Source organism: Schistocerca gregaria, chromosome 6 (genome assembly GCF_023897955.1).
Source record: "Schistocerca gregaria isolate iqSchGreg1 chromosome 6, iqSchGreg1.2, whole genome shotgun sequence".
NCBI lineage: Eukaryota > Metazoa > Arthropoda > Insecta > Orthoptera > Acrididae > Schistocerca > Schistocerca gregaria.
In genome coordinates, this window is record NC_064925.1 from 184,926,629 (window position 1) to 184,950,211 (window position 23,583).

The 23,583-nt window shown below is 45.8% G+C and overlaps 1 protein-coding gene across 2 annotated transcripts in view; it reads left to right on the forward strand.

The window, feature by feature from the left end:
* The window catches only part of LOC126278584 (mucin-5AC-like), a 94,482-nt gene extending 71,191 nt beyond the window's left edge, over positions 1-23,291 (forward strand). The window contains exons 4-5 of one of the 2 annotated variants that reach the window (XM_049978795.1): positions 17,864-19,530; positions 21,117-23,291. In XM_049978795.1, the coding sequence (XP_049834752.1) occupies positions 17,864-19,530; positions 21,117-22,481 (3,032 nt within the window). In that variant the 3' untranslated portion in view covers positions 22,482-23,291. The remainder of the gene's footprint in view (positions 1-17,863; positions 19,531-21,116) is intronic. The other variant, XM_049978796.1, reaches the window with a different exon arrangement.
* Positions 23,292-23,583: the final 292 nt, after the last annotated feature.

Consider the following 23,583-nt stretch of genomic DNA (forward strand, 5'->3'; position numbering starts at 1 on the left):
TGATGAAGCTGCCGAATTACCATTGACCTACCAGCGCGGCGTACTGCTTTGTCGGTATGCCTGCCGGCTGTTGTCAATGCCCAACCAGCCCTCTTATCAGTCCTTCTTCGCCTATTCTCTCGACCGTCAGTATGGGTTGTACGTGTCTGCCCTGCTGCCCCTTGGAGTTCGCTTTCGTCGCCTGCTTCGACAATTGGATTTTGCCCTCCCTGAGAGGGTGAGAGCCCGACGCCACCTTGCCTCCAGCCTCCGGTTCATATTCATCTCGACCTCAGCTCGCTCCCAAAGGAAGGGTACTCCGGCTGCAGTGTATTGCTCACGGTTTGTCGAACTTTGTACGCGACTTGCCAGTCACACCTTTATTTACACTGATGGCTCCATGACTGACGATGGTGTCAGCTGTGCCTTTGTTGTCGGGGCCGTCACCTTTAAATACCGGCTCCTTGACCAGTGTTTTGCTCTCCATCAGGCCGTTAAGCATGCCCGCCGCCACCGCCATTCGTCGTATGTACTCTGCTCTGATACACTCAGTGCTCTTCAGAGCCTTGGAGCTCCATCTCCGGTCCATCCCTTGGTGCAACGAATCCAGCAGTCCCTCCATTCTTCTGCTGATGATGGCTCTCCTGTCAGCTTTCTGTGGGTTCCTGGCCATGTAGGAGTGCCAGGGAATGAGGCTGCTGATGCTGCAGCCAAGGCTGCAGTCCTCCTGCCTCGGCCAGCCTCCCGTTGTCTCGTCATCTGACATTAGTGGGGTTGTTTGTAAGAGGCTTGTGTCATTGTGGTGGGACACTTGGTCATCACTTCAAGGAAACAAGCTCTGGGCCATAAAGCCGTTCCCAACTGCTTGGACAACCTCCTCCCGACGATCTCAGCCACCGCTACCTGCTCTCCGGTGACACAGCCCCGCAGTGCCCTTGTGGTCATGCATTGACAGTGCACCATGTTTTACTGTCGCATCCCCGTTTTAGTCAGTCTCGTGTTGTCCTGTCTCTGCCATCTACTTTACAGGATTTTTAGTTGATGATGCAGGAGCAGCTGCTAGTGTTCGTTTTATTACTTTGACTGGCTTGTCCAAGGACATCTAACGCTTTCACTTATTTTATCTGTATCTTTGTAAGAACTTTCTGGTGGTTTCCCCCCCCCCCCCCCCTTGAGTTTTACTAGATTCTGTGTGCTCTTATAATTGTTACTGGGCGCTAATGACCTCAGTAGTTGAGCGCCCTTAAAGCCCAAACAAAAAAAAGTAATCCAAGGTGTTGGGGGAAATGGTAGGAAACAGTGTGGTTGCTATGGGTTCTGGAGAGAGAGAGAGAGAGAGAGAGAGAGAGAGAGAGAGAGAGAGAGAGAGAGAGAGAGAGAGAGAGAGAGAGAGAGAGAGAGAGGAAGGAAGGAGTGTGCTTCATTTATTTCAGACCTGTAAACTACTCCTAAATAAATCTCTGCAGACACGCAAACTACTCCCAATTTACCAAAATAATTTCAGTACAGACATGCAGACTACTACTAAATTATGCAGTACATTGATGTGCAGACACTCAGTAGTCGTAAACTGTCCAAATAACGCATAGTGCAGCCTATAGACCTGCTTGCAAAATAATACAACAGTCATGCAAACAATGTGTGCAGACACCAACCACCACCTCCTGTCCATTGGACAGCACAGGAGGCTATCGCACATGCTCCCAGAAGTGACACACAGATGACCACTCGGGTCCCTCATGCATGAGGCAGCGCCATCCCCATGCATGCATGCATGCTACTGGAGAAATTCCTCTCAAAAAGATGTGTTCACCTAGACACTATTGTTGATGCTACAAGATGGGAGCAAAGATCTATTTACAGAGTGCAGATGCTCCAAGGTGGGCCACGCACACTCTAGTGTTTGGCGGTGCTGGAGTGAACCCTCCCTCTACCTGCAGGCCAGCGAAGAGCTAAGTGAAGAGCGATGCTGCAGAAATAGAATAGCACAACCTGCATTCTCCCTAGCGATTCTAATGGACCATGCATGATGTGTGGCTGAGGCATTGCTGAATGTAGTTACATACCATCGGAAGCACATCTAGCAAAATTCTCAGTGTTATACTGTAGCCACATGGCTATATCAAATAACCAAGTCGAACTCTAGTAAATTGCGTAGTGTCCTAGAAATACTTACCGTGTGCTTTTGTGGGAGATTTTGTGATGTCTCAACTTGTATGCACAGAAATTCTCGCCCTAACAGAACCTGTTTACGAAAATAGCGCAGAATAACATCGAATTCAGTCTTCTCAACAGTTCTAACATGGCACCCCAACCATCATGTATTACCCCTCTTGCTTTCAATATACACAAATGTTCTCACCGCTATGTTGAGACTCGTGTATCCCTGGACAAAGAATGTCTCGTGATTTAGTTCAGCATTATGATTGGCTCTGACCGAATTTACCCGCCGATTTACTGATGCCACCGGCATCGAAGCGCCATCCACATTTTCATTTTCTTTCTGCAGACGAGACTTCAGTGGTAAAAAACTATTTTACAATGATCACCATATTTCACTGCCAACTAACCCTCGCAATGTGTTCTACATATCGTCAAATACGGAAAGACTCGTACTCAATTACACTGTTCTCCCACCGAGGACAGGAGCTTGAATATTAGAATGTGAAACTGATCTCTGACCCATCAATATATCACCACATACCCTGTGCCTTGTCGATGTAGTAAACATACCAAATCGCCCCTTTTACATCATTCATACTTACACTGCGAAGACAGACAGCACTGTATATTATCATCCCAGGACTAGATATACCCCTGTGGTCAGCTGTCATCCATGCCCGATAGATGACCAGAACGCCTTGAACAGACCGATCTAACTCTCAGAACATTTCTACAAATTCAGGCTCGTTCCCCTCGGTACAAATGCGCTACTGTGTCTGGTCTGAACCTGATTGCTTTCTTTTTTCTACACACATCTCCAGACTCTAGGATAAGAACAACGCATGTATTTTTGCATGTTTTGCACACAGCAGTAGCCTACCGATCATTTGGCACAACATAATTCTGAGGATATAGATTGGCAATTATGTCCCCACAAAGCCAAAACATTAGCGCTTATCCCATCTGCGAAGATATTTATGTGAGAACTAGAAACAAATAGAGGAAAACATTACCACTCGCGAATGCCAATGTCTGTGATGTAACAGATTCAAATCGTCCCTACAATTTACAAAGTCAACTAAGGTGTTGCTCATGTCTAGAAAAAACAGCAAACGTCTTTCACCTGCTAGATGCACACACCACAATCGATGTTCCCTCAGCTAAATAAAGGCGCGAAATGTGAAGAAGCAGTCTACAGAACAATTCACATAGGAGGGAATAACAGTCCAGTGCAAACACACCTCCATATTCAATCTTCTCAATTTTCCACTTGATCACAAAGCCGTCCAACACACAATAGATATTAGTTCGCTATTCGGTCGACTAGAGGACAACATAGTTAAATCATCTACATTCCTGTACTCCAACAGGACTATCCATTCTGACAGCTCCTACCGTTACTGGGAAACGTGAATAATTCCCACCACAGGCCACGCATACACGGAATTATCCTCCTAAGAAATTGGTCGCATTTATATTTTATCCCTGTAGTTGCAACTAAATGTTACAATCGCAGCCTCAATTGAACGACATTCAACAATCAGCGAAGTATCTGAAATAAATCCTGTTGATGGCTGCGGCTTTGGAAATGGAAATATCTGTACCATTCTTATGACTTCACATAATCTTCTCTCTGATATCACAGTATTCCATAGTCATCTCCATTGCACATGTCGGAACATAAACACATACTTCATAAGCCAGATGCTCAAGGTGAACATATCACACATTTACTACTACTAAGTATATTACTTGGCCAATAAAAGATTCCAGACTATAGAAATAATAATACTGAGAGAAAATCAACCGGGGGTGGACATGTCTCATAGGTTTTTCTTGCGAGTTTACCGCTGTGTCTTAGAGAGCCATAATTCGACAGATGTAAAAACCAGATGTAAAAACTGCTGTATGTTACTGTCACAAGCAGTCCTGGTTCTACAGTTGCATACAAATATCAATGTTAAGCTATACCCGCTTTACAAATCGAGGTATGACATTACCTCTGAATGAGGTGCTTTTTGTCCAAACAAATACTGTGACTGCGATTGCAGGAGTATATAGTATCAGGCCAACAGTGCACGTATACGTCGCCGACGGAGCAACCTCGTAATAAAATTATCTAATTTAGAAAGTGATTCAGCTAAGGAACGTGGTATGAAACCGGTATATGCGAATCCCTCATGCCTTCGCACCTAGATATTTCTAAAATATTTGTAGCCGGTCTGTTTCAATCCAATCGGTGCCTCCCGACTTCTGGGAGCCTGTGCAATAGCCTCCTGTGCAGTCCATAGAAAAGGGGCAGTGGCTGGTGTCTGCATAGATTGTTTGCATGTCTGTTGCATTATTTTGCGAGCAGGTCTATAGGCTGTGTTATTTGGACAGATAGAGTACTTAGCGTGTTTACACCAATGTGCTGCATTATTTAGGAGTAGTCTGCATGTCTGAACTGAAATTATTTAGGTAAATTAGGAGTTGTTTGCGTTTACGCAGAGCATTATTTAGTAGTAGTTTACAGATCTGTGGGCTGTGTGGCGTGACCTCAAGCATGTGTTTTGTATCAGTGTGATAAATAGACTCCATCCCTAAATAAAGTACACTCCTTCCTTACTATCAATGGCCGTTGTGGGTGAGCGGTTCAAGGCACTTCAGTCTGGAACCGTGCGACTGCTACAGTCGCAAGTTCGAATCCTGCCTCATTCATGGATGTGTGTGATGTCCTTAGGTTCTAGGGGACTGATGACCTCAGATGTTAAGTCCCATAGTGCTCAGAGCCATTTGAACCATTTTTTTCCTTACTGTCTCCAGCAACCCAGTGCAGGCCAGGTCATTCTCATGCCATTTTCTGCCTCCATACTACCCTCTTCCATTAGCCCCCTGGTGGAAGTACTGTGTACTAGGTTAATTGGACTCCAGACCCCCTAGCAACCACACTTCCCCCGATTCCCCCAACATCTTCGATTAAATCACGAAGTGGACAACAGTGCCCTCTGGCGGTGGTACTGTGTGCTAGACCACTTTGGCCCTTTGGCGAACACGGTTTCCCGTGATCTTGGATAACGGTACTTATGCCATCAGTGGACATCTCGGATTACGTCATGGATGAGAGTGCCCTATGCTGGTGGTACTGTGTACTAAATCAGTCGGGCTCTGGGTCTCGTGGCGAACATACTGGACAGTTGTAGTGTCTCAAATTGTTTAAATAACGGCTGGTGCTTGATTTAGACAGTTGACAATTAGCAAGCATGTTTACAGAGTCTTTTAGTGGTTTGCAGGTCTGTAGGCTGTGTGGCGTGACCCCAAGCATGTCTGGGCGTGTGTTTTGTATCAGTATAATAAATATACTACCTTTCGAAATCCGCCCCTAAATAAATTGTTACAAAATAAAGTACACTCCTTCCTTTCTCCAGCAGCCCAGAACAGGCTGGGTCCTTTTCCCTCCAATTCCTAAGAAGAGGTGGTTAGGTGATGTCGGTTGGTTTAGATGATCTTTCTTTCCCGCCATTTTCTTAGTTTAGTAGAGCTAACCATGGTGTGATGCATTATCCTGTTGGAATTCGAACTTCCCTTCATTTTTCTGGGGGTGTGGAGGGGGTTAAGTTAATGGAGGTTGCCCAATTGACCCATCTTTCCACCAAACTCTGCCACTTTGAATGACATCAGTCACCATCTTGGATGAAGTCATGCACTGTTGCGAAGTCTACACACCACCATCTTTGATGACGTCATCACCGTCGTCTTGAATACATCTGGAAATAATGCCAAGTGTGGCAGAATCCCCCTTGTCCCAATACTGTTGGCTCTGGCTTATCTAGCACTGAGAGATTGTGTAGTTTAATGAATCAAATGGATTATGCTGATTGTCGGTGGTGCCCTCAGCATTGCGTTTACTCTACCCAGTGCACCACTATGGCGTTCGCCTACCGACAGGAGCTTTTAGGAAAAGTCTAGTGACCATCATCCTGGTGGAGGCCGGAGGCCCTCCATTGTATGTTAGGCATGCACAACTACTGGCCAGTTACGCAGCACATGTACATAGTTCTCCAGCAAATCCGAATCACCGCCTCCTTTTCCCACCTACAGTGGTTCATTTTCCACATTGGCGGTCCAGGTCAGGGCTTAAAATTGCAGTTGACGTCCGATCCTTCCTATCTGAATTGAAGTCTTTGCCTTTGACTACACTCAGTCAAATTGCATACACCTCTATGGTGCACATCTAGGCCGCAGCTTTGCCTAGGCCTTTCACATGGCCCAAAGGACTCTGTTAACCTCACAGCTCTCTGCTGCCACTTCCTCTAGATTATTGGCAAATACCGAAGCCACAAAGTGATTGACACTGACGGCTTGGTGGCTAGTGCTCATGTGGGCTTCGCGCGTGTCCATGGAGGACATACTGAATAGAATTCCTTCCCTGATGGCTGCAGTGTTTTCACTGCAAAGCTGGTGACTCCATCTCGTGCTCTTGAGCACACCTGTTCCTGACCTGGGAGTCGTTTTTTCTGTGTACTGACTCCTTCAATAGCCTAAAAGCTATAGACTGGTGCTACCCTCGTCATCCTTTAGTAGCGACCATCCAGAGTCCATCAACGCTCTGGAACGCTCCAGTCGTTCAGTGGTGTTTGTGTACCCCAGGACATGTCCGAATCCCAGGCAACGAACTTGCTTACAGGCTACACGGAAACCGCTTCTAGAGATGGGAATCTCTGAACCTGACCTGCGTTCTGGCTTACGCCGCAGAGTTTTTCGGCATTGGGAGGCGGAATGGCATAATAGTACACACAACAAACTGCGTGTCATTAAGGAGACTACGAATGTGTGGCAGTCCTCCATGCGGGCCTCTCACAGGGATACTTTGGTTATCTGCCAGCTCCGCATTGGCCCCGCTTGGGCGACCCACGTTTTCCTCCTGCGCCATGAAGACTCGCCTCAGTATCAGTTGAGTGGCCCATATTCAGGTGCACTGTCCCACTTTGACTGCCCTGCGACGAAATCTTTGGTTACCGGACTCGTTGCCGCTAATTTTGTGTGACAACTCTTCATCGGTTGATTTAGTTTTAAGTTTTATTCATGAGAGATGGTTTTATCATTTTATCTAAGTCTTAACGCATGTCCTTTGTCCCTTTCTGTTCTCCACTCTAATCCTTTTAGGGTGGATGGTTTAACGTTTTGCAGAGTGGCTGGTTTTTCCTCCTTGTTCTCGTGCTCGGCCAGCCACGGTCATCTGCTTTCTTGCTTGTACTCTTTCTACCTGTTTCTTGCTTCTCTCTGTGGTTTTCTTTTCATGTTTTTGTCGATAGTAATGTTAGTTGTCCTCCTGTCGTTCTTCTGGTTCTTCCTTTTGTTATTGTATGTCCCCCTTCTTTCCCCTTCTTTCCCCTTCTTTCCCCTTCTTTCCCCTTCTTTTTCCCCTTCTGTTTCCCCTTCTGTTTCCCCTTCTGTTTCCCCCTTCTGTTTCCCCCTTCTGTTTCCCCCTTCTGTTTCCCCCTTCTGTTTCCCCCTTCTGTTTCCCCCTTCTGTTTCCCCCTTCTGTTTCCCCCTTCTGTTTCCCCCTTCTGTTTCCCCCTTCTGTTTCCCCCTTCTGTTTCCCCCTTCTGTTTCCCCCTTCTGTTTCCCCCTTCTGTTTCCCCCTTCTGTTTCCCCCTTCTGTTTCCCCCTTCTGTTTCCCCCTTCTGTTTCCCCCTTCTGTTTCCCCCTTCTGTTTCCCCCTTCTGTTTCCCCCTTCTGTTTCCCCCTTCTGTTTCCCCCTTCTGTTTCCCCCTTCTGTTTCCCCCTTCTGTTTCCCCCTTCTGTTTCCCCCTTCTGTTTCCCCCTTCTGTTTCCCCCTTCTGTTTCCCCCTTCTGTTTCCCCCTTCTGTTTCCCCCTTCTGTTTCCCCCTTCTGTTTCCCCCTTCTGTTTCCCCCTTCTGTTTCCCCCTTCTGTTTCCCCCTTCTGTTTCCCCCTTCTGTTTCCCCCTTCTGTTTCCCCCTTCTGTTTCCCCCTTCTGTTTCCCCCTTCTGTTTCCCCCTTCTGTTTCCCCCTTCTGTTTCCCCCTTCTGTTTCCCCCTTCTGTTTCCCCCTTCTGTTTCCCCCTTCTGTTTCCCCCTTCTGTTTCCCCCTTCTGTTTCCCCCTTCTGTTTCCCCCTTCTGTTTCCCCCTTCTGTTTCCCCCTTCTGTTTCCCCCTTCTGTTTCCCCCTTCTGTTTCCCCCTTCTGTTTCCCCCTTCTGTTTCCCCCTTCTGTTTCCCCCTTCTGTTTCCCCCTTCTGTTTCCCCCTTCTGTTTCCCCCTTCTGTTTCCCCCTTCTGTTTCCCCCTTCTGTTTCCCCCTTCTGTTTCCCCCTTCTGTTTCCCCCTTCTGTTTCCCCCTTCTGTTTCCCCCTTCTGTTTCCCCCTTCTGTTTCCCCCTTCTGTTTCCCCCTTCTGTTTCCCCCTTCTGTTTCCCCCTTCTGTTTCCCCCTTCTGTTTCCCCCTTCTGTTTCCCCCTTCTGTTTCCCCCTTCTGTTTCCCCCTTCTGTTTCCCCCTTCTGTTTCCCCCTTCTGTTTCCCCCTTCTGTTTCCCCCTTCTGTTTCCCCCTTCTGTTTCCCCCTTCTGTTTCCCCCTTCTGTTTCCCCCTTCTGTTTCCCCCTTCTGTTTCCCCCTTCTGTTTCCCCCTTCTGTTTCCCCCTTCTGTTTCCCCCTTCTGTTTCCCCCGCCCCTCTATTAAGATAACCAACCAACCAATCAACCCTACCGATCTTCAACGAAAGACATTTCACCGGCTGCAATATGTTAGAAACGTTATCGTTACCACTGCAGAACGTTCCATTCCTTTGCTCTCTGGGATCAAGATCCGTTCCCCAATTTCCAACCTGGCAGCAGCAGACGGTGACATCGTGGACCCTACTGCTGTCTGAAACACCTTTCGAGCGTCTCCCATTATCACGCTGCCTTCCTCCATCACAAACGAGCAGAGGCGGCTCGGGTGATACTAGTCTCCTCTCAGAATAGTGAGCGCTACAATGCCGCCTTTACTGAGGGAGGCAGATTGTGCTCTTACTTCATCCTGATCTTCCACCCCAGGCCCAGACGAAGTTAATTCAGATGTTGCAGCACTTTTCTCTTGCAGACAATCACTTTCTGCTTCATATATACAACCGCATCTGGGAAGAGGGCACGTTTCTCAGACGCTGGCGTGAAGTCAGTCATACCCACACCCAAGCCCAGTAAGGACACAAAACTTCCTTCCAGCTACCGCCCCATTTCTCTTATCAGCTGTGTTTACAAGGTGATGGAACATGATTCATGCCCAACTGGTATGGTGGCTCGAGTCTCGCAATTTAATAATTGCACAGTCGATTCCGAGTGCGCTGTTCTACAGTTGTTCATCTCATTAGTTTGTTCACTTTTATCATGAATGGTTTTCTGCTGAAATTCCAGATTGTGGCCGCGTTTTTTCGATTCGGAGATTCTCCGTAATCTGTATACATGAGCATGGCCCATTTCCTTCAAGAATTTTTAAAAGAATGAGTTTTCACGGTATTTGCGAGTTTTGCGTTGTCGGACATCTTTATCCAGAAAAACGATGTGCCTCAGGGCTCCATCGTGCGAGTCGTCCTCTTTCCTATCGCCATTAACCCTGTAAGTGGTCTCCCGCCGGCCATATCTGGCTCCCTTTTCGCTGACGATTTTGTCGCCTATTGCAGTTCTCCACGGACTTGTCTCGTTAAGCTGCGACTTCAGCGATATCTCGATCATCTTTGCTCATGGACCATCAACAATGGCATTCGTCTTCCACTGACAAAACGTTTGTACGAATTTCTGGCGGCGCTATTGGTTTCTTCCAACGTCTTTGTCTTTAGCTTGATGTTCTTCCGTTTGTTGAAACTACGAAATTCCTGGGACTCCTGATCTATAGGAAACTTTCTTGGTTCTCCCACGTGCCTTGCTTGGCAGCTCACGATATGCGGCCCCTCAATGTCGTGTGTCTAAAATGATACTTCCCTCCTCAGTTTGTACCGGTCCCTTGTCCGTTCGAAGCTAACTACGGATGCTTCGTTTATGCATTTGCGCGTCCGTCCGTCTTAGGCCGTCTCAATAGTATCACAATCGTGGCCTTCCTTTGGCCACTATCTGTAAGCAGAAACTGCCGAACTACCGCTGTCCAACCGCCGTGACTTTCTCCTCGGCAGATATGCATGCCCTTTGCCTGCAATGGGTGGCCTACCACTCTGTCTCCTCCCCGACGATTCCTTTGGTCGGCAGTATGGGGCGCTTCACTCTTCCCAGTTATCTCCTGGAGGTCACTTTCGGCTCTTTGTCCGGCAGTTTAACTTCTACCTGAAACTCTCCCGATGGGTGTGAACTCTTCGCCTTGAGCGCCGGCATGTGTTCATCTTGGCCTCCATTCGCTTCCTAAGGACACTACGCCAGCCTCGCTCTATCGCCTTCAGTTTCACGACCTTTGCATGGAACTTCACGATAGGACTAATGGCTGTTGGACTGCCCGAGGTGTCCGGTGCGCCTTCATAATTGACACCGACGTTTTTCGGTATCGGCTTCGGGAAACTGGTCAGTATTTGCAGCATAGCTAGTCGCCCTGTATCAAGCCATGCAGTGGCTCCGGCGACAAAGGGTTTCCAATTGCATCATCTGCCCCGACTCGTAGTGCCCTTCAAAGCTTCTATGAGCTGTACACCGTCCTTTCCTTAACACAGTGTGTCCAGAAAAGCTGTCACTTGCTCACTCTTGATGGAGCCGTTGTGATTTTTTATGTGGGTTGCTGGTCACGTCGGTCTGACAGGAAACAAGGCCGCTGACGCTGCTACCAAGGCTGCAGTTCTCGTACCTCACCCCGCTTGTTCTTGCATTCCCTCCGGTGTGTGTGTGTGTGTGTGTGTGTGTGTGTGTGTGTGTGTGTGTGTGTGTGTGTGTGTGTGTGTGTGTGTAAGCCCCTTCTACGACCTCTTCCATCCGTGGTCTAGGGGTAGCGTCTTTGATTCATAATCAAAACGTCTTCGGGCCCGAGTTCGATCCCCACCACTGATAATCAGCATTGGCTGCCGAAGACTTCCGGCATAAGAAGTCAGCCTCATTCTGCCAACGGCCTTGTCAAAGAGGGCGGAGGAGCGGATAGAGGTTCAGGGCACTCTCTTGTCCTAGGGGTGGGAAATTGCCCCTAAAGGCGGACGAATCAGCAATGATCAACGACATGAGGATGCAGAAGGCAATGGAAACCACTGCATTAAAGACACGTAACGTGTATCCACAGGACATGTGGCCTATAGTTGAAGTAGTGTCATGATGATCTCTCCATTGGCAAAAGATTCCGGAATAGTCCCCCATTCGGATCTCCGGGAGGGGACTGCCAAGGGAGAGGTTACCATGAGAAAAAGGTTGAATAATCAACGAAAGGATAATGTTCTACGAGTCGGGGCGTCGAATGTCAGAAGCTTGAACGTGGTAGGGAAACTAGAAAATCTGAAAAGGGAAATGCAAAGGCTCAATCTAGATATAGTAGGGGTCAGTGAAGTGGAAGGAAGACAAGGATTTCTGGTCAGATGAGTATCGGGTAATATCAACAGCAGTAGAAAATGGTATAACAGGTGTAGGATTCGTTATGAATAGGAAGGTAGGGCAGAGAGTCTGTTACAGTATGTTGTATGACAACGTCGAAATTTTGGCAACTACATCATTCTTTTAGGACTCGATAGTGAAGGAGTCAATTGAAATTCGCTTGACGACGAATTTAATAAATATAGTGGTTTCAGTCTTGATAAAGCATGGAATCCGGCACTTGCTGTAATAAACTCACAAATACGTCTTCACAGTGAAGCTCACAATGATACATCTGTATGCCAACACAGATCGACTGCAGTCATAAATACAACTCGCGCATTGTGCACGTCTCTGGTGCATTTGCATCTGTGGCCGCATGCGCAGTCGCTCGGTACACGAGTATAAAGCGACGAAGCGAGCACTGGAGCGGCAGCCTTCGGCTCACTCTGAAGGTGGCTGAACGTTATACGGCCGAAATATTAGATTTCTTGCGGCTGCACGCCCGAAACGTAATGGAACAGTCTTTGCGCAGCCAAAACCTGAAGATTAACAAAATTAAATTTGTTTTAGTATATTAAAAGCAATGACGTAGCACAAGAATGTCACATGGCTGTCAAAAATGTTATTGCAACGAGAGTATGAAGCAATTGGGAGAACACTACTGTATCCTAGCTGCAGATTCAATCACTGATAAAAATGCGACCCACCACATGTTTTAGTCGGAGGACGACACTATCACTAGAAATAGGATTAACGGTACTGTGGCAACGGCACGTGATCTTTGCAAGCATCAACGGGTATCTAACAGCAGTGCTGATGCCGTGGCGGTAAGATGACCTTAAGTGCAGGATCAGAATCTCGCTCGCCAGGACTTGGACACAGAAATGTTCCGCACACCGTCTTAAGTCAGACCTCAGAGTCTAAAACCAGCGACCTTTCACCTTCCACATCCAAACCAAGTGCGTTCTTCACGTGTCCGTGCTTCAGACTTGGCTGTTTTTGCTGTTCCGGCTACAACCGCCAATCAGTAAAAGAACTACTGTTTCCCACCAATAGCCTGGAAACAGCCATTTGTAATCAGTACGCACCACAGAATGTCTTAAGACGCGGGCCAGTCACTGTGCATTCTCCTCGCTAGTTTTCTCTAGAAATTCCCGTCACGGCAGTATCCGATGAGTGAATGAGAGCGTTTTTGCACCCGGCTGTATTTCCAGAAGCCCGTCGGAAACTCAGCGAGGCTTCTCCTCTCACCTCGTAGGCGCAGACATTGAGACTTGTAATTTCTCACAATAAATTATTGGGTGGCAGCCAGCATTTGATACAATCGCCTCTAGTCGTCTGCAGACCCAAACCGTGGGTTGCGAACCCAAACCGTGGGTTGCGAACCCTCTCAGGTGTCACGCGTAAGCTGGAACAGTCTCTGAAAGCCGTTTGTTCCCCCTATCCCGTTGCTTTGAGTTCTGTACGAACTGAGCGGTTCTCACACATTCTTACAGAACTGCAAGCTTCTAGTGACAACCACTGAAGTTTTACACAATAAATTTCCCAGCAATAAATAAAGTGATGAGACTTATAGCAAGATGAAATTAAAGTGTCCTGCCTATTGTCAGTCGTAACAAGAGGAAATGGATTTAGCACGTAAACTGGAGGAGGCAAGCCAGACGGCTAGTAACCTTTAACTTGACTAAAATGAGACAGCCGCTGAAAGGACACATATTGAGATATCAAGGAAAGTGTTAATTCAGTGAAGTGTAGAGGGAAAAATTGTAGAGTTAGTGTAGCGACCCTTTTTTTTCTGTCCCGAATTCCGTATCTTGCACGAAAGTAGGAATGTTAATTTATCTATACATTTACTGGTATTGAGGAGTTTCGTTTTATCCTGGCTAGTTCTTAAATTAACCCCAATGAGTCACTACACTTATTGTCTTCCCAGTTTTGAAGGAAAAAACCATAAGTAAATTAATACTAGTGTTTTCAATAGATTCTCGTTAACTTGTTTGTTACTAGTCTACAGTTTATTCTTGGTGAAAATCACGTAACCTAATTATTTATGAACCTAAATTGAAGTAAAGTTCAAGACGAATAGTAAGTTTCAAATTAACATGTTATTTTATTTAACAATAATTATTAATAAATCATTTCATTCACACGATCGCATTCAAAGGGGTTCTTTGAATAAGTATCTAATCTAGAATCCCGTCAATATCAGAGATACTAAAAAATGTTCTGTCACTTTCGATAAAAAGATTGTTCCCGTTTAATATCCATAAACTGTCACGAACTATGATTACTAGTCGGGTGAAGTAAAGCTTTTCAACTACCACAATGCAAAGTCCGAATCTGTCCATAAATCGTTAATTCCGTAAAGTATTTAAATCTTCACACGAAGTGACGTTAGTCAGAGATTATTGATCACCTTCCCGTTCCTCTAATATGACAAAAGTTCTAATTCTGATCTGAAATTAATGCTTCCCAAAAAACAATCTCGTCGCGATTTATTCTTGGGCCCTGGTTTAATAAAGCTCCTATTGTTGCTTCCTAAAGCTGTACGTCCTAATTGACTTCGAACAGACTAGAAGATAAAGACTGGAGTATCATAATTGCGTTGTATGTCTATTTGTACTTTAGTAAACGCTGTCTTTGGTGTTAGCCCTACGTTCTGTGACTATAATATTGATTTCCTCATATATAAAAATAACTAATAATTTAACCATTTCTATCGTTTTCCCCCTCCCATGCTTCCAAAATTTATGATTAAAATTCTTTTCTTTTTCTATTTTTTTTACTATAGATTTCCCTCTTTGTCTCTCATTTCTATTTCGTAAATTACTACTTGTGGAGGGGCTTGGGACACTTTCTGAATTTATATTTCGAGGGCATGGGAGCTAATTTGGGAGCTATTTTGGTTTATTAACACCGAGAGGCGTTGTAGGTGTTACAGTAGACAATGGTTGGAACAGAATAACGAGGCTCAGATGGGTGTAGGCGGCAGCAGTTACCCAGCTATGTTGAGGATTGTACAGGGTACAATACAGTGGAGAGCTGTCTTCAGACTGAACAACAGTAATCTATATTGGAATTCGTGAATCATAACCTCCGCTCGTTGATCTGACAGCAAATCATTCACCCAATGGAGTAACTGTTAAGGTTTATTTCGTAGCATATTATGCGACGTGAAACGCCACAGAAATTGCCTTCATATTTTCTGGTTCAGGGAAATGTAGTTTTATGCCCAGAATTCAGTGATCGACTAAAGCATCCACACATTATGTAAAGTTCTCGGTGTTCAAGGCGCGGCAGTGTTAAAGAGCCGCAGCATATCCACCACATTCTAGTCAGGTTAAGGTAAAGCTGACCACAGTCTGACGGCTGATTTATTCACTGTAATGTTTTGCTAGGTACAGTCTTGTTGGCGGCGGCCTCGTCTTGCCTTACTCGTAGTTTTTGAACTGACCTGTATAATCAGTTCTAGGGCGGCCTATAGTTCCACGTGGACTCCAAATCACAGTGTACGTACTTACACAGCTCTCAAAACATGAGCGGAAGAAGCTATAAAGTGAAGAAAAGGACCGTTTGATCTGTAATCTGACATCCGTTTCGCCAGCAAGCCGCAGCAGCTTCAGGAAACCTGAGACGTCGGATGTCTAGCCTATTCGTGAGGAGGAGCGTTGGGGACGACGCTGGAGGCATAATTTCATTTCTTGCTTTGCCATTCTTAATACGCCATCGACAGGCGTGCGTTCGGCGTATAAGCATTAACGCGGAATCCCGTGCTAAACTGAGCTGAAGACCACGTCTCTGTTGACGAAATAATAGTGAATCCATATTTCTACTGACTCCTTTACTATGCTTTCTATACCTACCGGTACATCTATACTCAGAAACTCACCTTACGCTGGAGACGGAGGGTACTTTGGTTACGTCATTCACTCACTTCCCGCATGTTCCAGCGGGAATGGTGCATAGGGCGAACTATTGCCTGTAAGCTTCCGTCCCAGCTCGAATCTCTCTTAAGTTGTGTTCAAGGTGGAATATACCTAGGAGGAAGCAACGCATCTCTTGTCGCAACTGCCACTGTAGTTGGGTGAGCATCTTAAAGACGATTTCGTACTTACTAAACGGACCTGTTACGCAAAGTGCTGTCCTCCTTTGGATCTTTTCTGTTTGGTGTATCAATTCAATCTTTCCCTAATAGTCGCTGACTCGACAGAGGTATGTTCTTCGCTGATGCTTTACATTGCCACCACTGATTTATCTGTGGCCCAGATGTAAATAACTAATGTACACATCAGAGACATTTTGTTGTTGTGGTCTTCAGTCCTGAGACTGGTTTGATGCAGCTCTCCATGCTACTCTATCCTGTGCAAGCTTCATCTCCCAGTACCTACTGCAGCCTACATCCCTCTGAATCTGCTTAGTTTATCCATCTCTTGGTCTCCCTCTACGATTTTTATCCTCCACGCTGCCCTCCAATGCTAAACTTGTGATCCCTTGATGCCGCAGAACGTGTCCTACCAACCGGTCCCTTCTCGTCAAGTTGTGCCACAAACTCCTCTTCTCCCCAATTCTATTCAATACCACCTCATTAGTTATGTGATCTACCCATCTAATCTTCAGCATTCTTCTGTAGCACCACATTTCGAAAGCTTCTGTTCTCTTCTTGTCCAAACTATTTATCGTCCATGTTTCACTTTCATACATGGCTACACTCCATGCAAATACTTTCAGAAACGACTTCCTGACATTTAAATCTATACTCGATGTTAACAAATTTCTCTTCTTCAAAAACGCTTTCCTTGCCATATCAGAGACATACATTACTAGATTGTCAGTCACTGGCGCCACTGAAGCCAGCATTATAGAACTGCAAAATGGCGGCGAGGTGAAGTACGTGTGAAGAGCTTTTTGTCGATAAAACAGTCGTAAGAAATGGGGATTAACTTCAGAGTTATGACAGATTGGTCAACACATGCGACGTGTTGGGCTGTAAGTTTCCGTACAGGAGACGTAAGCTTCAAGGAAAGGAACATTTCTTAGTGTAAGCAAAGCTACAAGCACCTTACGTATTTCTTTTGTACTGCATGTAATCGTAAAAAATTAAAATTCGTCTTACCTGAAACATCGACAATGCTCAGGTAATGTATATACATTGTATGGGGTTTAATAAATCTATTAATAGACGCAGCTTACCGATACGTATTTAGTCAGTTTCGATCAACTTCGGTTTTTATTCATATAGCAGACTTGGTATGAAAATGCTCCTATAAATAGAAGCTGCTATTTGTCGTTGGTAACAAATGTCTGTATTCGAGTGTTCTTAAGAGGTGCGTTTGGCAGCAGTGCGGTATAGGGCATCTTGTCACGGTTTCTCGCGGATCTCCCCCCCCCCCCCCCCCCCCCCCCCGCCCTCCGAGTTGAGAGTCCTCCCTCGGGCATGGATGTGTGTGTTGTCCTTAAAGTAAGTTATAGTGTGCAAGCCTAGGAACCGATGACCTCAGCAGTTTGCTCCCACAGTCCTTACCACCAATTTCCAACTTTTTTTTTTCGTCCCTCAAGAAAGCTACATGTGTACTTAAAACGTAACATAACACATTTTACAATGTATGTGTTAAACTTAATTAGTACGCAAATATTTTCTCAACTGCAGAGTATGTTTAGACCATTTTCGTTTCGAAAAATTGTAGTACTATACAGATTTCTTGACGCCGCGATCTTACCGCACCAAACATCAGGCTTCAGTAAAAGACGTCCGTGTGCAGCATCAAGTGCTGTGTAACGTACAATATTACGTATCCATCATCTAGCACACCATCTGCTTATTCCTTGTGTTATTTCTTGGTTTCTGGCAACATACGTAAATGAACTAACATCACCACATCCAAAAAAGGGGACGAGGGAAGTAGTGTTCTTGGAGGCAAACAGGGACATTCCACTGGAAAGTAACCGCTACGAAACTCGGTGAAAAGTCGTAGTATCCATTACCTCCAGTCAGGAAAGCTGAGAACTTTCCGTCGGTCTTACATGAGGGTCTGTTTTCACATAAACTTGCTGATTTTCTTCACCCAACCCAGTTGTTAATACGAATGTTTGTATTAATACTTCGCATTTGTTTCCAGAATCATTTATCACTCTCAAGTGCCGCGTAAAGGAGATGGTTTTAAAACTCCAAGAATAGTCTGTCCTAGTGTTGTAATACGAAATCATAAATGTAGCAGGCGGCTTCTGGAGTTCTGCTCGTGCGGAGGCTGCTGTTACCGAAACATCGCTGAGAGACACAGTGAGTGCATCGCCAACGGAGGGGCAGCGAGGCATCCCATTGACTGAAGAACTGGTTAAGAAACGAAGAGGTCGGCCTCCGCGGAAGAGCTCGGTGTCAACTGAGGGACAGGTAAAGAAACGTAAAGATCACCAGCCACTGAAAGCTGCCACACTTAGTAAAACTTCGACTGGAGGAGTGGCAAAGAAACGTAAAGATAACCAGCCACTGAAAGCTGCCACACTTAGTAAAACTTCGACTGGAGGAGTGGCAAAGAAACGTCTAGATAACCAGCCACTGAAAGCTGCCACACTTAATAAAACTTCGACTGGAGGAGTGGCAAAGAAACGTAAAGATAACCGTCCACTGAAAGCCGCCACACTTAGTAAAACTTCGACTGGAGGAGTGGCAAAGAAATGTAAAGATCGCCTCCCACTGAAAGCTGCCATCCTTGACACATCAACTGCAGGAGTGACGAAGAAACGTAGAGGTCAGTCTGCTTTGAAAGCCGCCATTTTAGCTACGATGTCCGAAGGTAGAAAAACATCCTCCATGAAACGGTCTGTCAAGTGCTCTGTAGAACAAAAAGCTCTTAGTGAAACTAAGAAAACTCGGAAGAAAACAGAGTTGTCCATACCCACAAATATCCCTGTGACATCTGACCTGGCTTTCTGCCTTCAAAGAGCTCAGAAACAGACAGCTCCATTTTTGGCTCAGAAGCCGAAGCGGAAAAGTACTACCAAGGGAAAAGCACCTTTTTTGCATAAACAGACGTCTAATTCAGTTCAAACATCAGAGCATCGGAAGAAGGCCTCTGATCTGCGTCAGACCAATAAGGACAAAGCCCAGAGGTTGATCTTGAAACTTCGTAAGGAGAGAATGAGAAAAACTTCGGTAACTACCATTCCTCTGAAGACAGTTTCAGCACTGGAATCAACTTCGCAGTCTAAGAGACAAAGCGCTAGTGGATTGCCACATAGTAGCTTAGAAGGTTCATCAGAAGGGACATGGATTGTTGCTGAAAACAACATTCAGCAGTGGACTGGCACGGGGCCGGATAAAGTGGGAGAAACGACTCCGGAACGTCGATCAAGGCGTTCTGCAGCTATGCTGGCTCGTCAGGCAATTGTGGCAGCTTTCGAAGAAGAAGCAGAAGAAGAAGAAGCAGCAGCCATGGACCGTTCAAAGAAGCAGCATGTAAAGACATCACCAGAGTGGAAAATCTCCAGTGGGCCCAGAAATCCGATCTGCTGGGTGACGTACACTTCGAAAAGCAATGAGAACAGCAAGAAAGCTCTTGTGAGGAAGCGTATTCTTCAGCAGCAGGACAATGAAGGACCCTCACGAACTGGTACTTCAGATGATGATTCCGTCACATTCGTCTTAGATGATTTGGTGCAAACAGTAGACTCTATGAACTCTGCTCTTCAGGAAATTAAGCTAAATTCAAGTGAGAACGCGGAGTGTTCACATCTTCCCAGCACGGCTCCACTTCTGGTCGAGCTAACATCTTCAGTGCAAGAGCCACAGCCCACAACAGATAACGGGGAAACTGATGGCGGCAGCACCACAACCGCTACAAACCAGTCGAAAATAGAGATTCAGAACCTGGCAGGGATACAGGTGAGTCACTTCCATCATGCTTGACTCCTCCTAAACCAAATTGGCCTCTCCTTTTACCCTCTGACCTTCCCCTGTCGCCTCTCCCCCTCCCCCTACCTTCTCTGGCCTTCCTCTCCCCCCCTCCTCCCATACCCCTCTCCGCTCCCCCCCCCCCCCCCCTACTGCAACAGTGTGCATTATGGCTCTCATGCCTGTGCATGGCTCATGGGGCCATTTCAGGGGCTGCCACTGCAGATATTTTTAGTCATAAGTTTAGTTTCGAATAAATCTAAAATGGTATTTCTTTCTAAACACAGAACCAGTTTCAGATGGACTGCGGTTTACACCAACTCAGTTTCATGCTCTTTCCTTCCTTGTCTTAAAATTTAGAACACCAGTAGTCAACTTTTATCTACCGCCCACTTCTGTATCTCAGTAAGTAGTAAAATTTCCTAACTGGTTGGTGCTTCCTCAGTAGTAATGATATATGTAGTAGGGAAGTAACCTTACCTTTCGAAGTTTATGAAGCACATAATGATAAATATTTGCAAAGTATTTCTTCCAAATTCTATGAAAACATTTTTCAAACCCCCTACTGTCACCACAGAAGCAGTAACATCCACTATTTGGAGGTAAGAACCGTGCTGACTATCTCTGGTGAACGGTGTGTGTTCAAAGGTTGTAAACACTCTCCAAACATAGCCCAAGCGCAAGTGCAGCAATTCCTTCTGATTAAAAATATAATTAACAGCCACTGGACTCGCATTCGGAAGGACGACGGTTCAATCCCGTCTCCAGCCATCCTGATTTAGGTTTTCCGTGATTTCCCTAAATCGCTTAAGGCAAATGCCGGGATGATTCCTTTGAAAGAGCACGGCCGATTTCCTTCCCTAACCCGAGCTTGCGCTCCGTCTCTAATGACCTCGTTGTCGACGGGACGTTAAACACTAACCACCACCACCTCCACCACCACCACCACCACCTAACTAAAAGCAAATTTTTAGATATTCTATCCAGAAACTATTTAAAAGAAAGGATGGAAGATTCCTTTTAGTTACATACACAATAGAGTACTAGCTTTTTTTTTCTAAAGTAGTGTCTTTTCTGTCAATTTCAATGCGTTAAATTCAGCAGTGTAGTGTTTTTTCTAACGTACTGTTATGTATTTCTTGACATCTGTGTATGTCTGTTAATGGATCCCTTCACCTTTTCTAAGAGAGGTACTCACAAAACTTCTTAATTAAATTTTTGTTTAATTGTAGGTACACGCCTGCAAACCACACACACATTGAAATACCCGCATTACAGAACCGTAGCTTGCAGTTGTAAGAGCAAAACAAAAAGGAACAGACCGTCTTCACTTTACCAAAGGGCGTATGACATTGTTTATTATTGTCTAGATGCTTGCTGCGATGAGGGTATTTCAGTCTCTAGCACGACTGCAGATGTAATATGTAACTTCATTTTCTTGATATGAGGATTTAAATTTGACTATCCTTCATCAAGGCTTCATAAAGAGATTTATTGAGAATTATAAATGAGCTACACACACAGTTTGAAGACTATTATTTGCAAATGATTTACTACGTAATTTCCTCTGTTGACAGACATCACCCGTCGTTGTTAAAGAGCCTAGGAGGCGTCAAAGCAGTGGATCGCAGTCTGTTGGTGATGCTGCTGTAGCAGCTTCCCCTGAAGTAATAACTGCCGATGTTGGGTCAGCATCGGGACAAGGGCCAGAAGCGGAGGATCTTCCACGAGGTCGATGTTCGTCGTTGGGAAGTGGCTCTACTTGGCCCAGTCCATACACTGGGTCACGGGGTCGATCCAGAAGTTCCAGTCCGCCTACTGCAACACGAAGTTATCTCCGTTCTAATCCTACAGACTACGGATGCGCAAATCCCCCAAACTCGGACAGAAAGGGCGCTCAATTCAATTCCAAGCACTGGAAAAAGCATATGATATTACCTAGTGAACAGCACCAGCAGGAAATGTCCTACGAGGACCAGAGGGAGACAGAAAACAGAGAAACGCAGAGCGCCATCACCGAACACGTCGTAACCCACGTGGTAGGGCGTAACGTTCCCAGTAACACAGCTGGAGACGGATATGCTACGAGTCGAGTACAACAAACATCCGAAAATCAGTGTGACCCTGCTGGTGACAATTTGCCCGAACAGCGCAAATCCCCATCTTACACACTGCCTTCATATTCATCGAAATATCATAGACCATGGAGATGGTGTAAGACTGAAGACACTGAAGACAATGACACTTGCATGCCTATTGATTTGTCTTTACCGACGGTTAGTGGTAAATTTTCCGTCCCAGAAGTAATACACCGAGAACATGCTGATGACACAACCGGAGACGTTTTTCCAGTTCAAGAAACAACTGAGAACAGAAGGGAGCCTGCTGATGATTGTAATTTGTCTGTTGGGCACAGAGGCGTTCAGACATTTCCATCATGGTCGCTAAAATCCGATACGTCATGGTCAGTTCGCAAGATGGGAAGACAGTCAAACATCGGGGAAGTATCCACCGCTATTGAACGGTCTCCGTTGACTACACGCAGTGAGTCTTCAATTTCCGAGATACACCGAGTGCACTCCGATAGCACAACTGGAGACGTAAGTTCTCCTCTGATACCGGTGCCACGAAGAGTCGAGAAGCGGTGCGAATCTACTGGTGTCAATTTGTCTCTCCGGCACAGAAGGGTTGAGGCACTGTCTTCATGGTCGTTAAAATTAAATTCGTCATGGTCAGAAACCGAGATGGAAATCCAAGAAGACAGCGGGGAAGGTGTAACTGTTCCCGAAGCGCCTGTGGCGACGACACGTAATGAGTCTTTAGTCCCAGAGATGTTACACCGACAGCAAGAAAGTTCCAGTCTTCTTAAGCCGTCTACGTCCTCAAGTCTGTCGCTCGCTAAAGAGAGAGCCTCATCAGACGATGATCCGGAGCTACTGTAAGACAGTTGCGGGCCAGATTCTACACCCACAGAATCGCAAAGTCTCTTTGTCTCCCTTGCATCCAGTTCAGATAACACAGCAGAATGACAAAAATCTCTTGTTGACGTACATAATCTAGAGAATGATTCAAAAAGTATTTCTTCCATATGCCTCGATCTAGACAGTGCGGTAACCAGTGCTGCTAAATTTAAAACGTCACGAGCAATCTCTACGTATCTCTATTATCCTCACAGGATATTTCACCTTATATATGGTCAAGGAATAGTCTCCATTGCTCCTCGAATGCATCTGGAAAGAGTACCGAATAAATTAAGTCAGAAATATTGAAGTATGTGGACAAATGGATTGTCAGTGCTGACGCTGTGGATAGTTCGGAGCAATATAGTAGCATATGCCTTATCGTTACTGCTGCTGCGCAGGAACTGCAAGAGGTACAAGAGTCAACTCTTCGTTTCAATTACGCTCGCACAAGACAAGGTGATATCCGTAAGTAAATCCTCATTTTTCCCGCCGTAACAGTCGAGATAACGTTCAGAGTGCTATTGCTCGTGGTCTCCTATAACAAAGTTCAGAACAGTATCGTTGAGTTACATGGTTGAATTGATATACAGTACATCGACAAAAATAGCTATGTTTATAATGCAGATGCAACGGCTAACGACAGAGACATTCCTTCAGAAAATGTCACACGTGTCGTCCCATGCTAAGACCACTATGCAATATGAGTTGTGCATTGTCAGAAGAGATCACGTGTTTCGGCTTTCGTGCAGCTACAGTACTGCTACGGTGCGGATAACAGGTGCAACGCGTTGTGTGAGTGAAATGACGCAGTAAGTCCAAAGCTAAAATATGCGGCCACCCGGGGAAGAGGGCAAAACGTCTGAACTGCCCACAGATAGGCTGTGAATTCTGGTAGTACACGAACCAAAGGCAATGTCGTGTCGAGTGGTAGTGAAATGCTGCAAAGAATTTTACCAGTGCCATGCGGACGCGGGTGATGCTGTCGGGAAGAAAGGCCACGAAACAAACTGCAGATGGCAGTGTCCAACCAACCTTTTCGGCAAGCTGAAAAGACATCTGCGGAAAGAGGCTCTCCAATCCT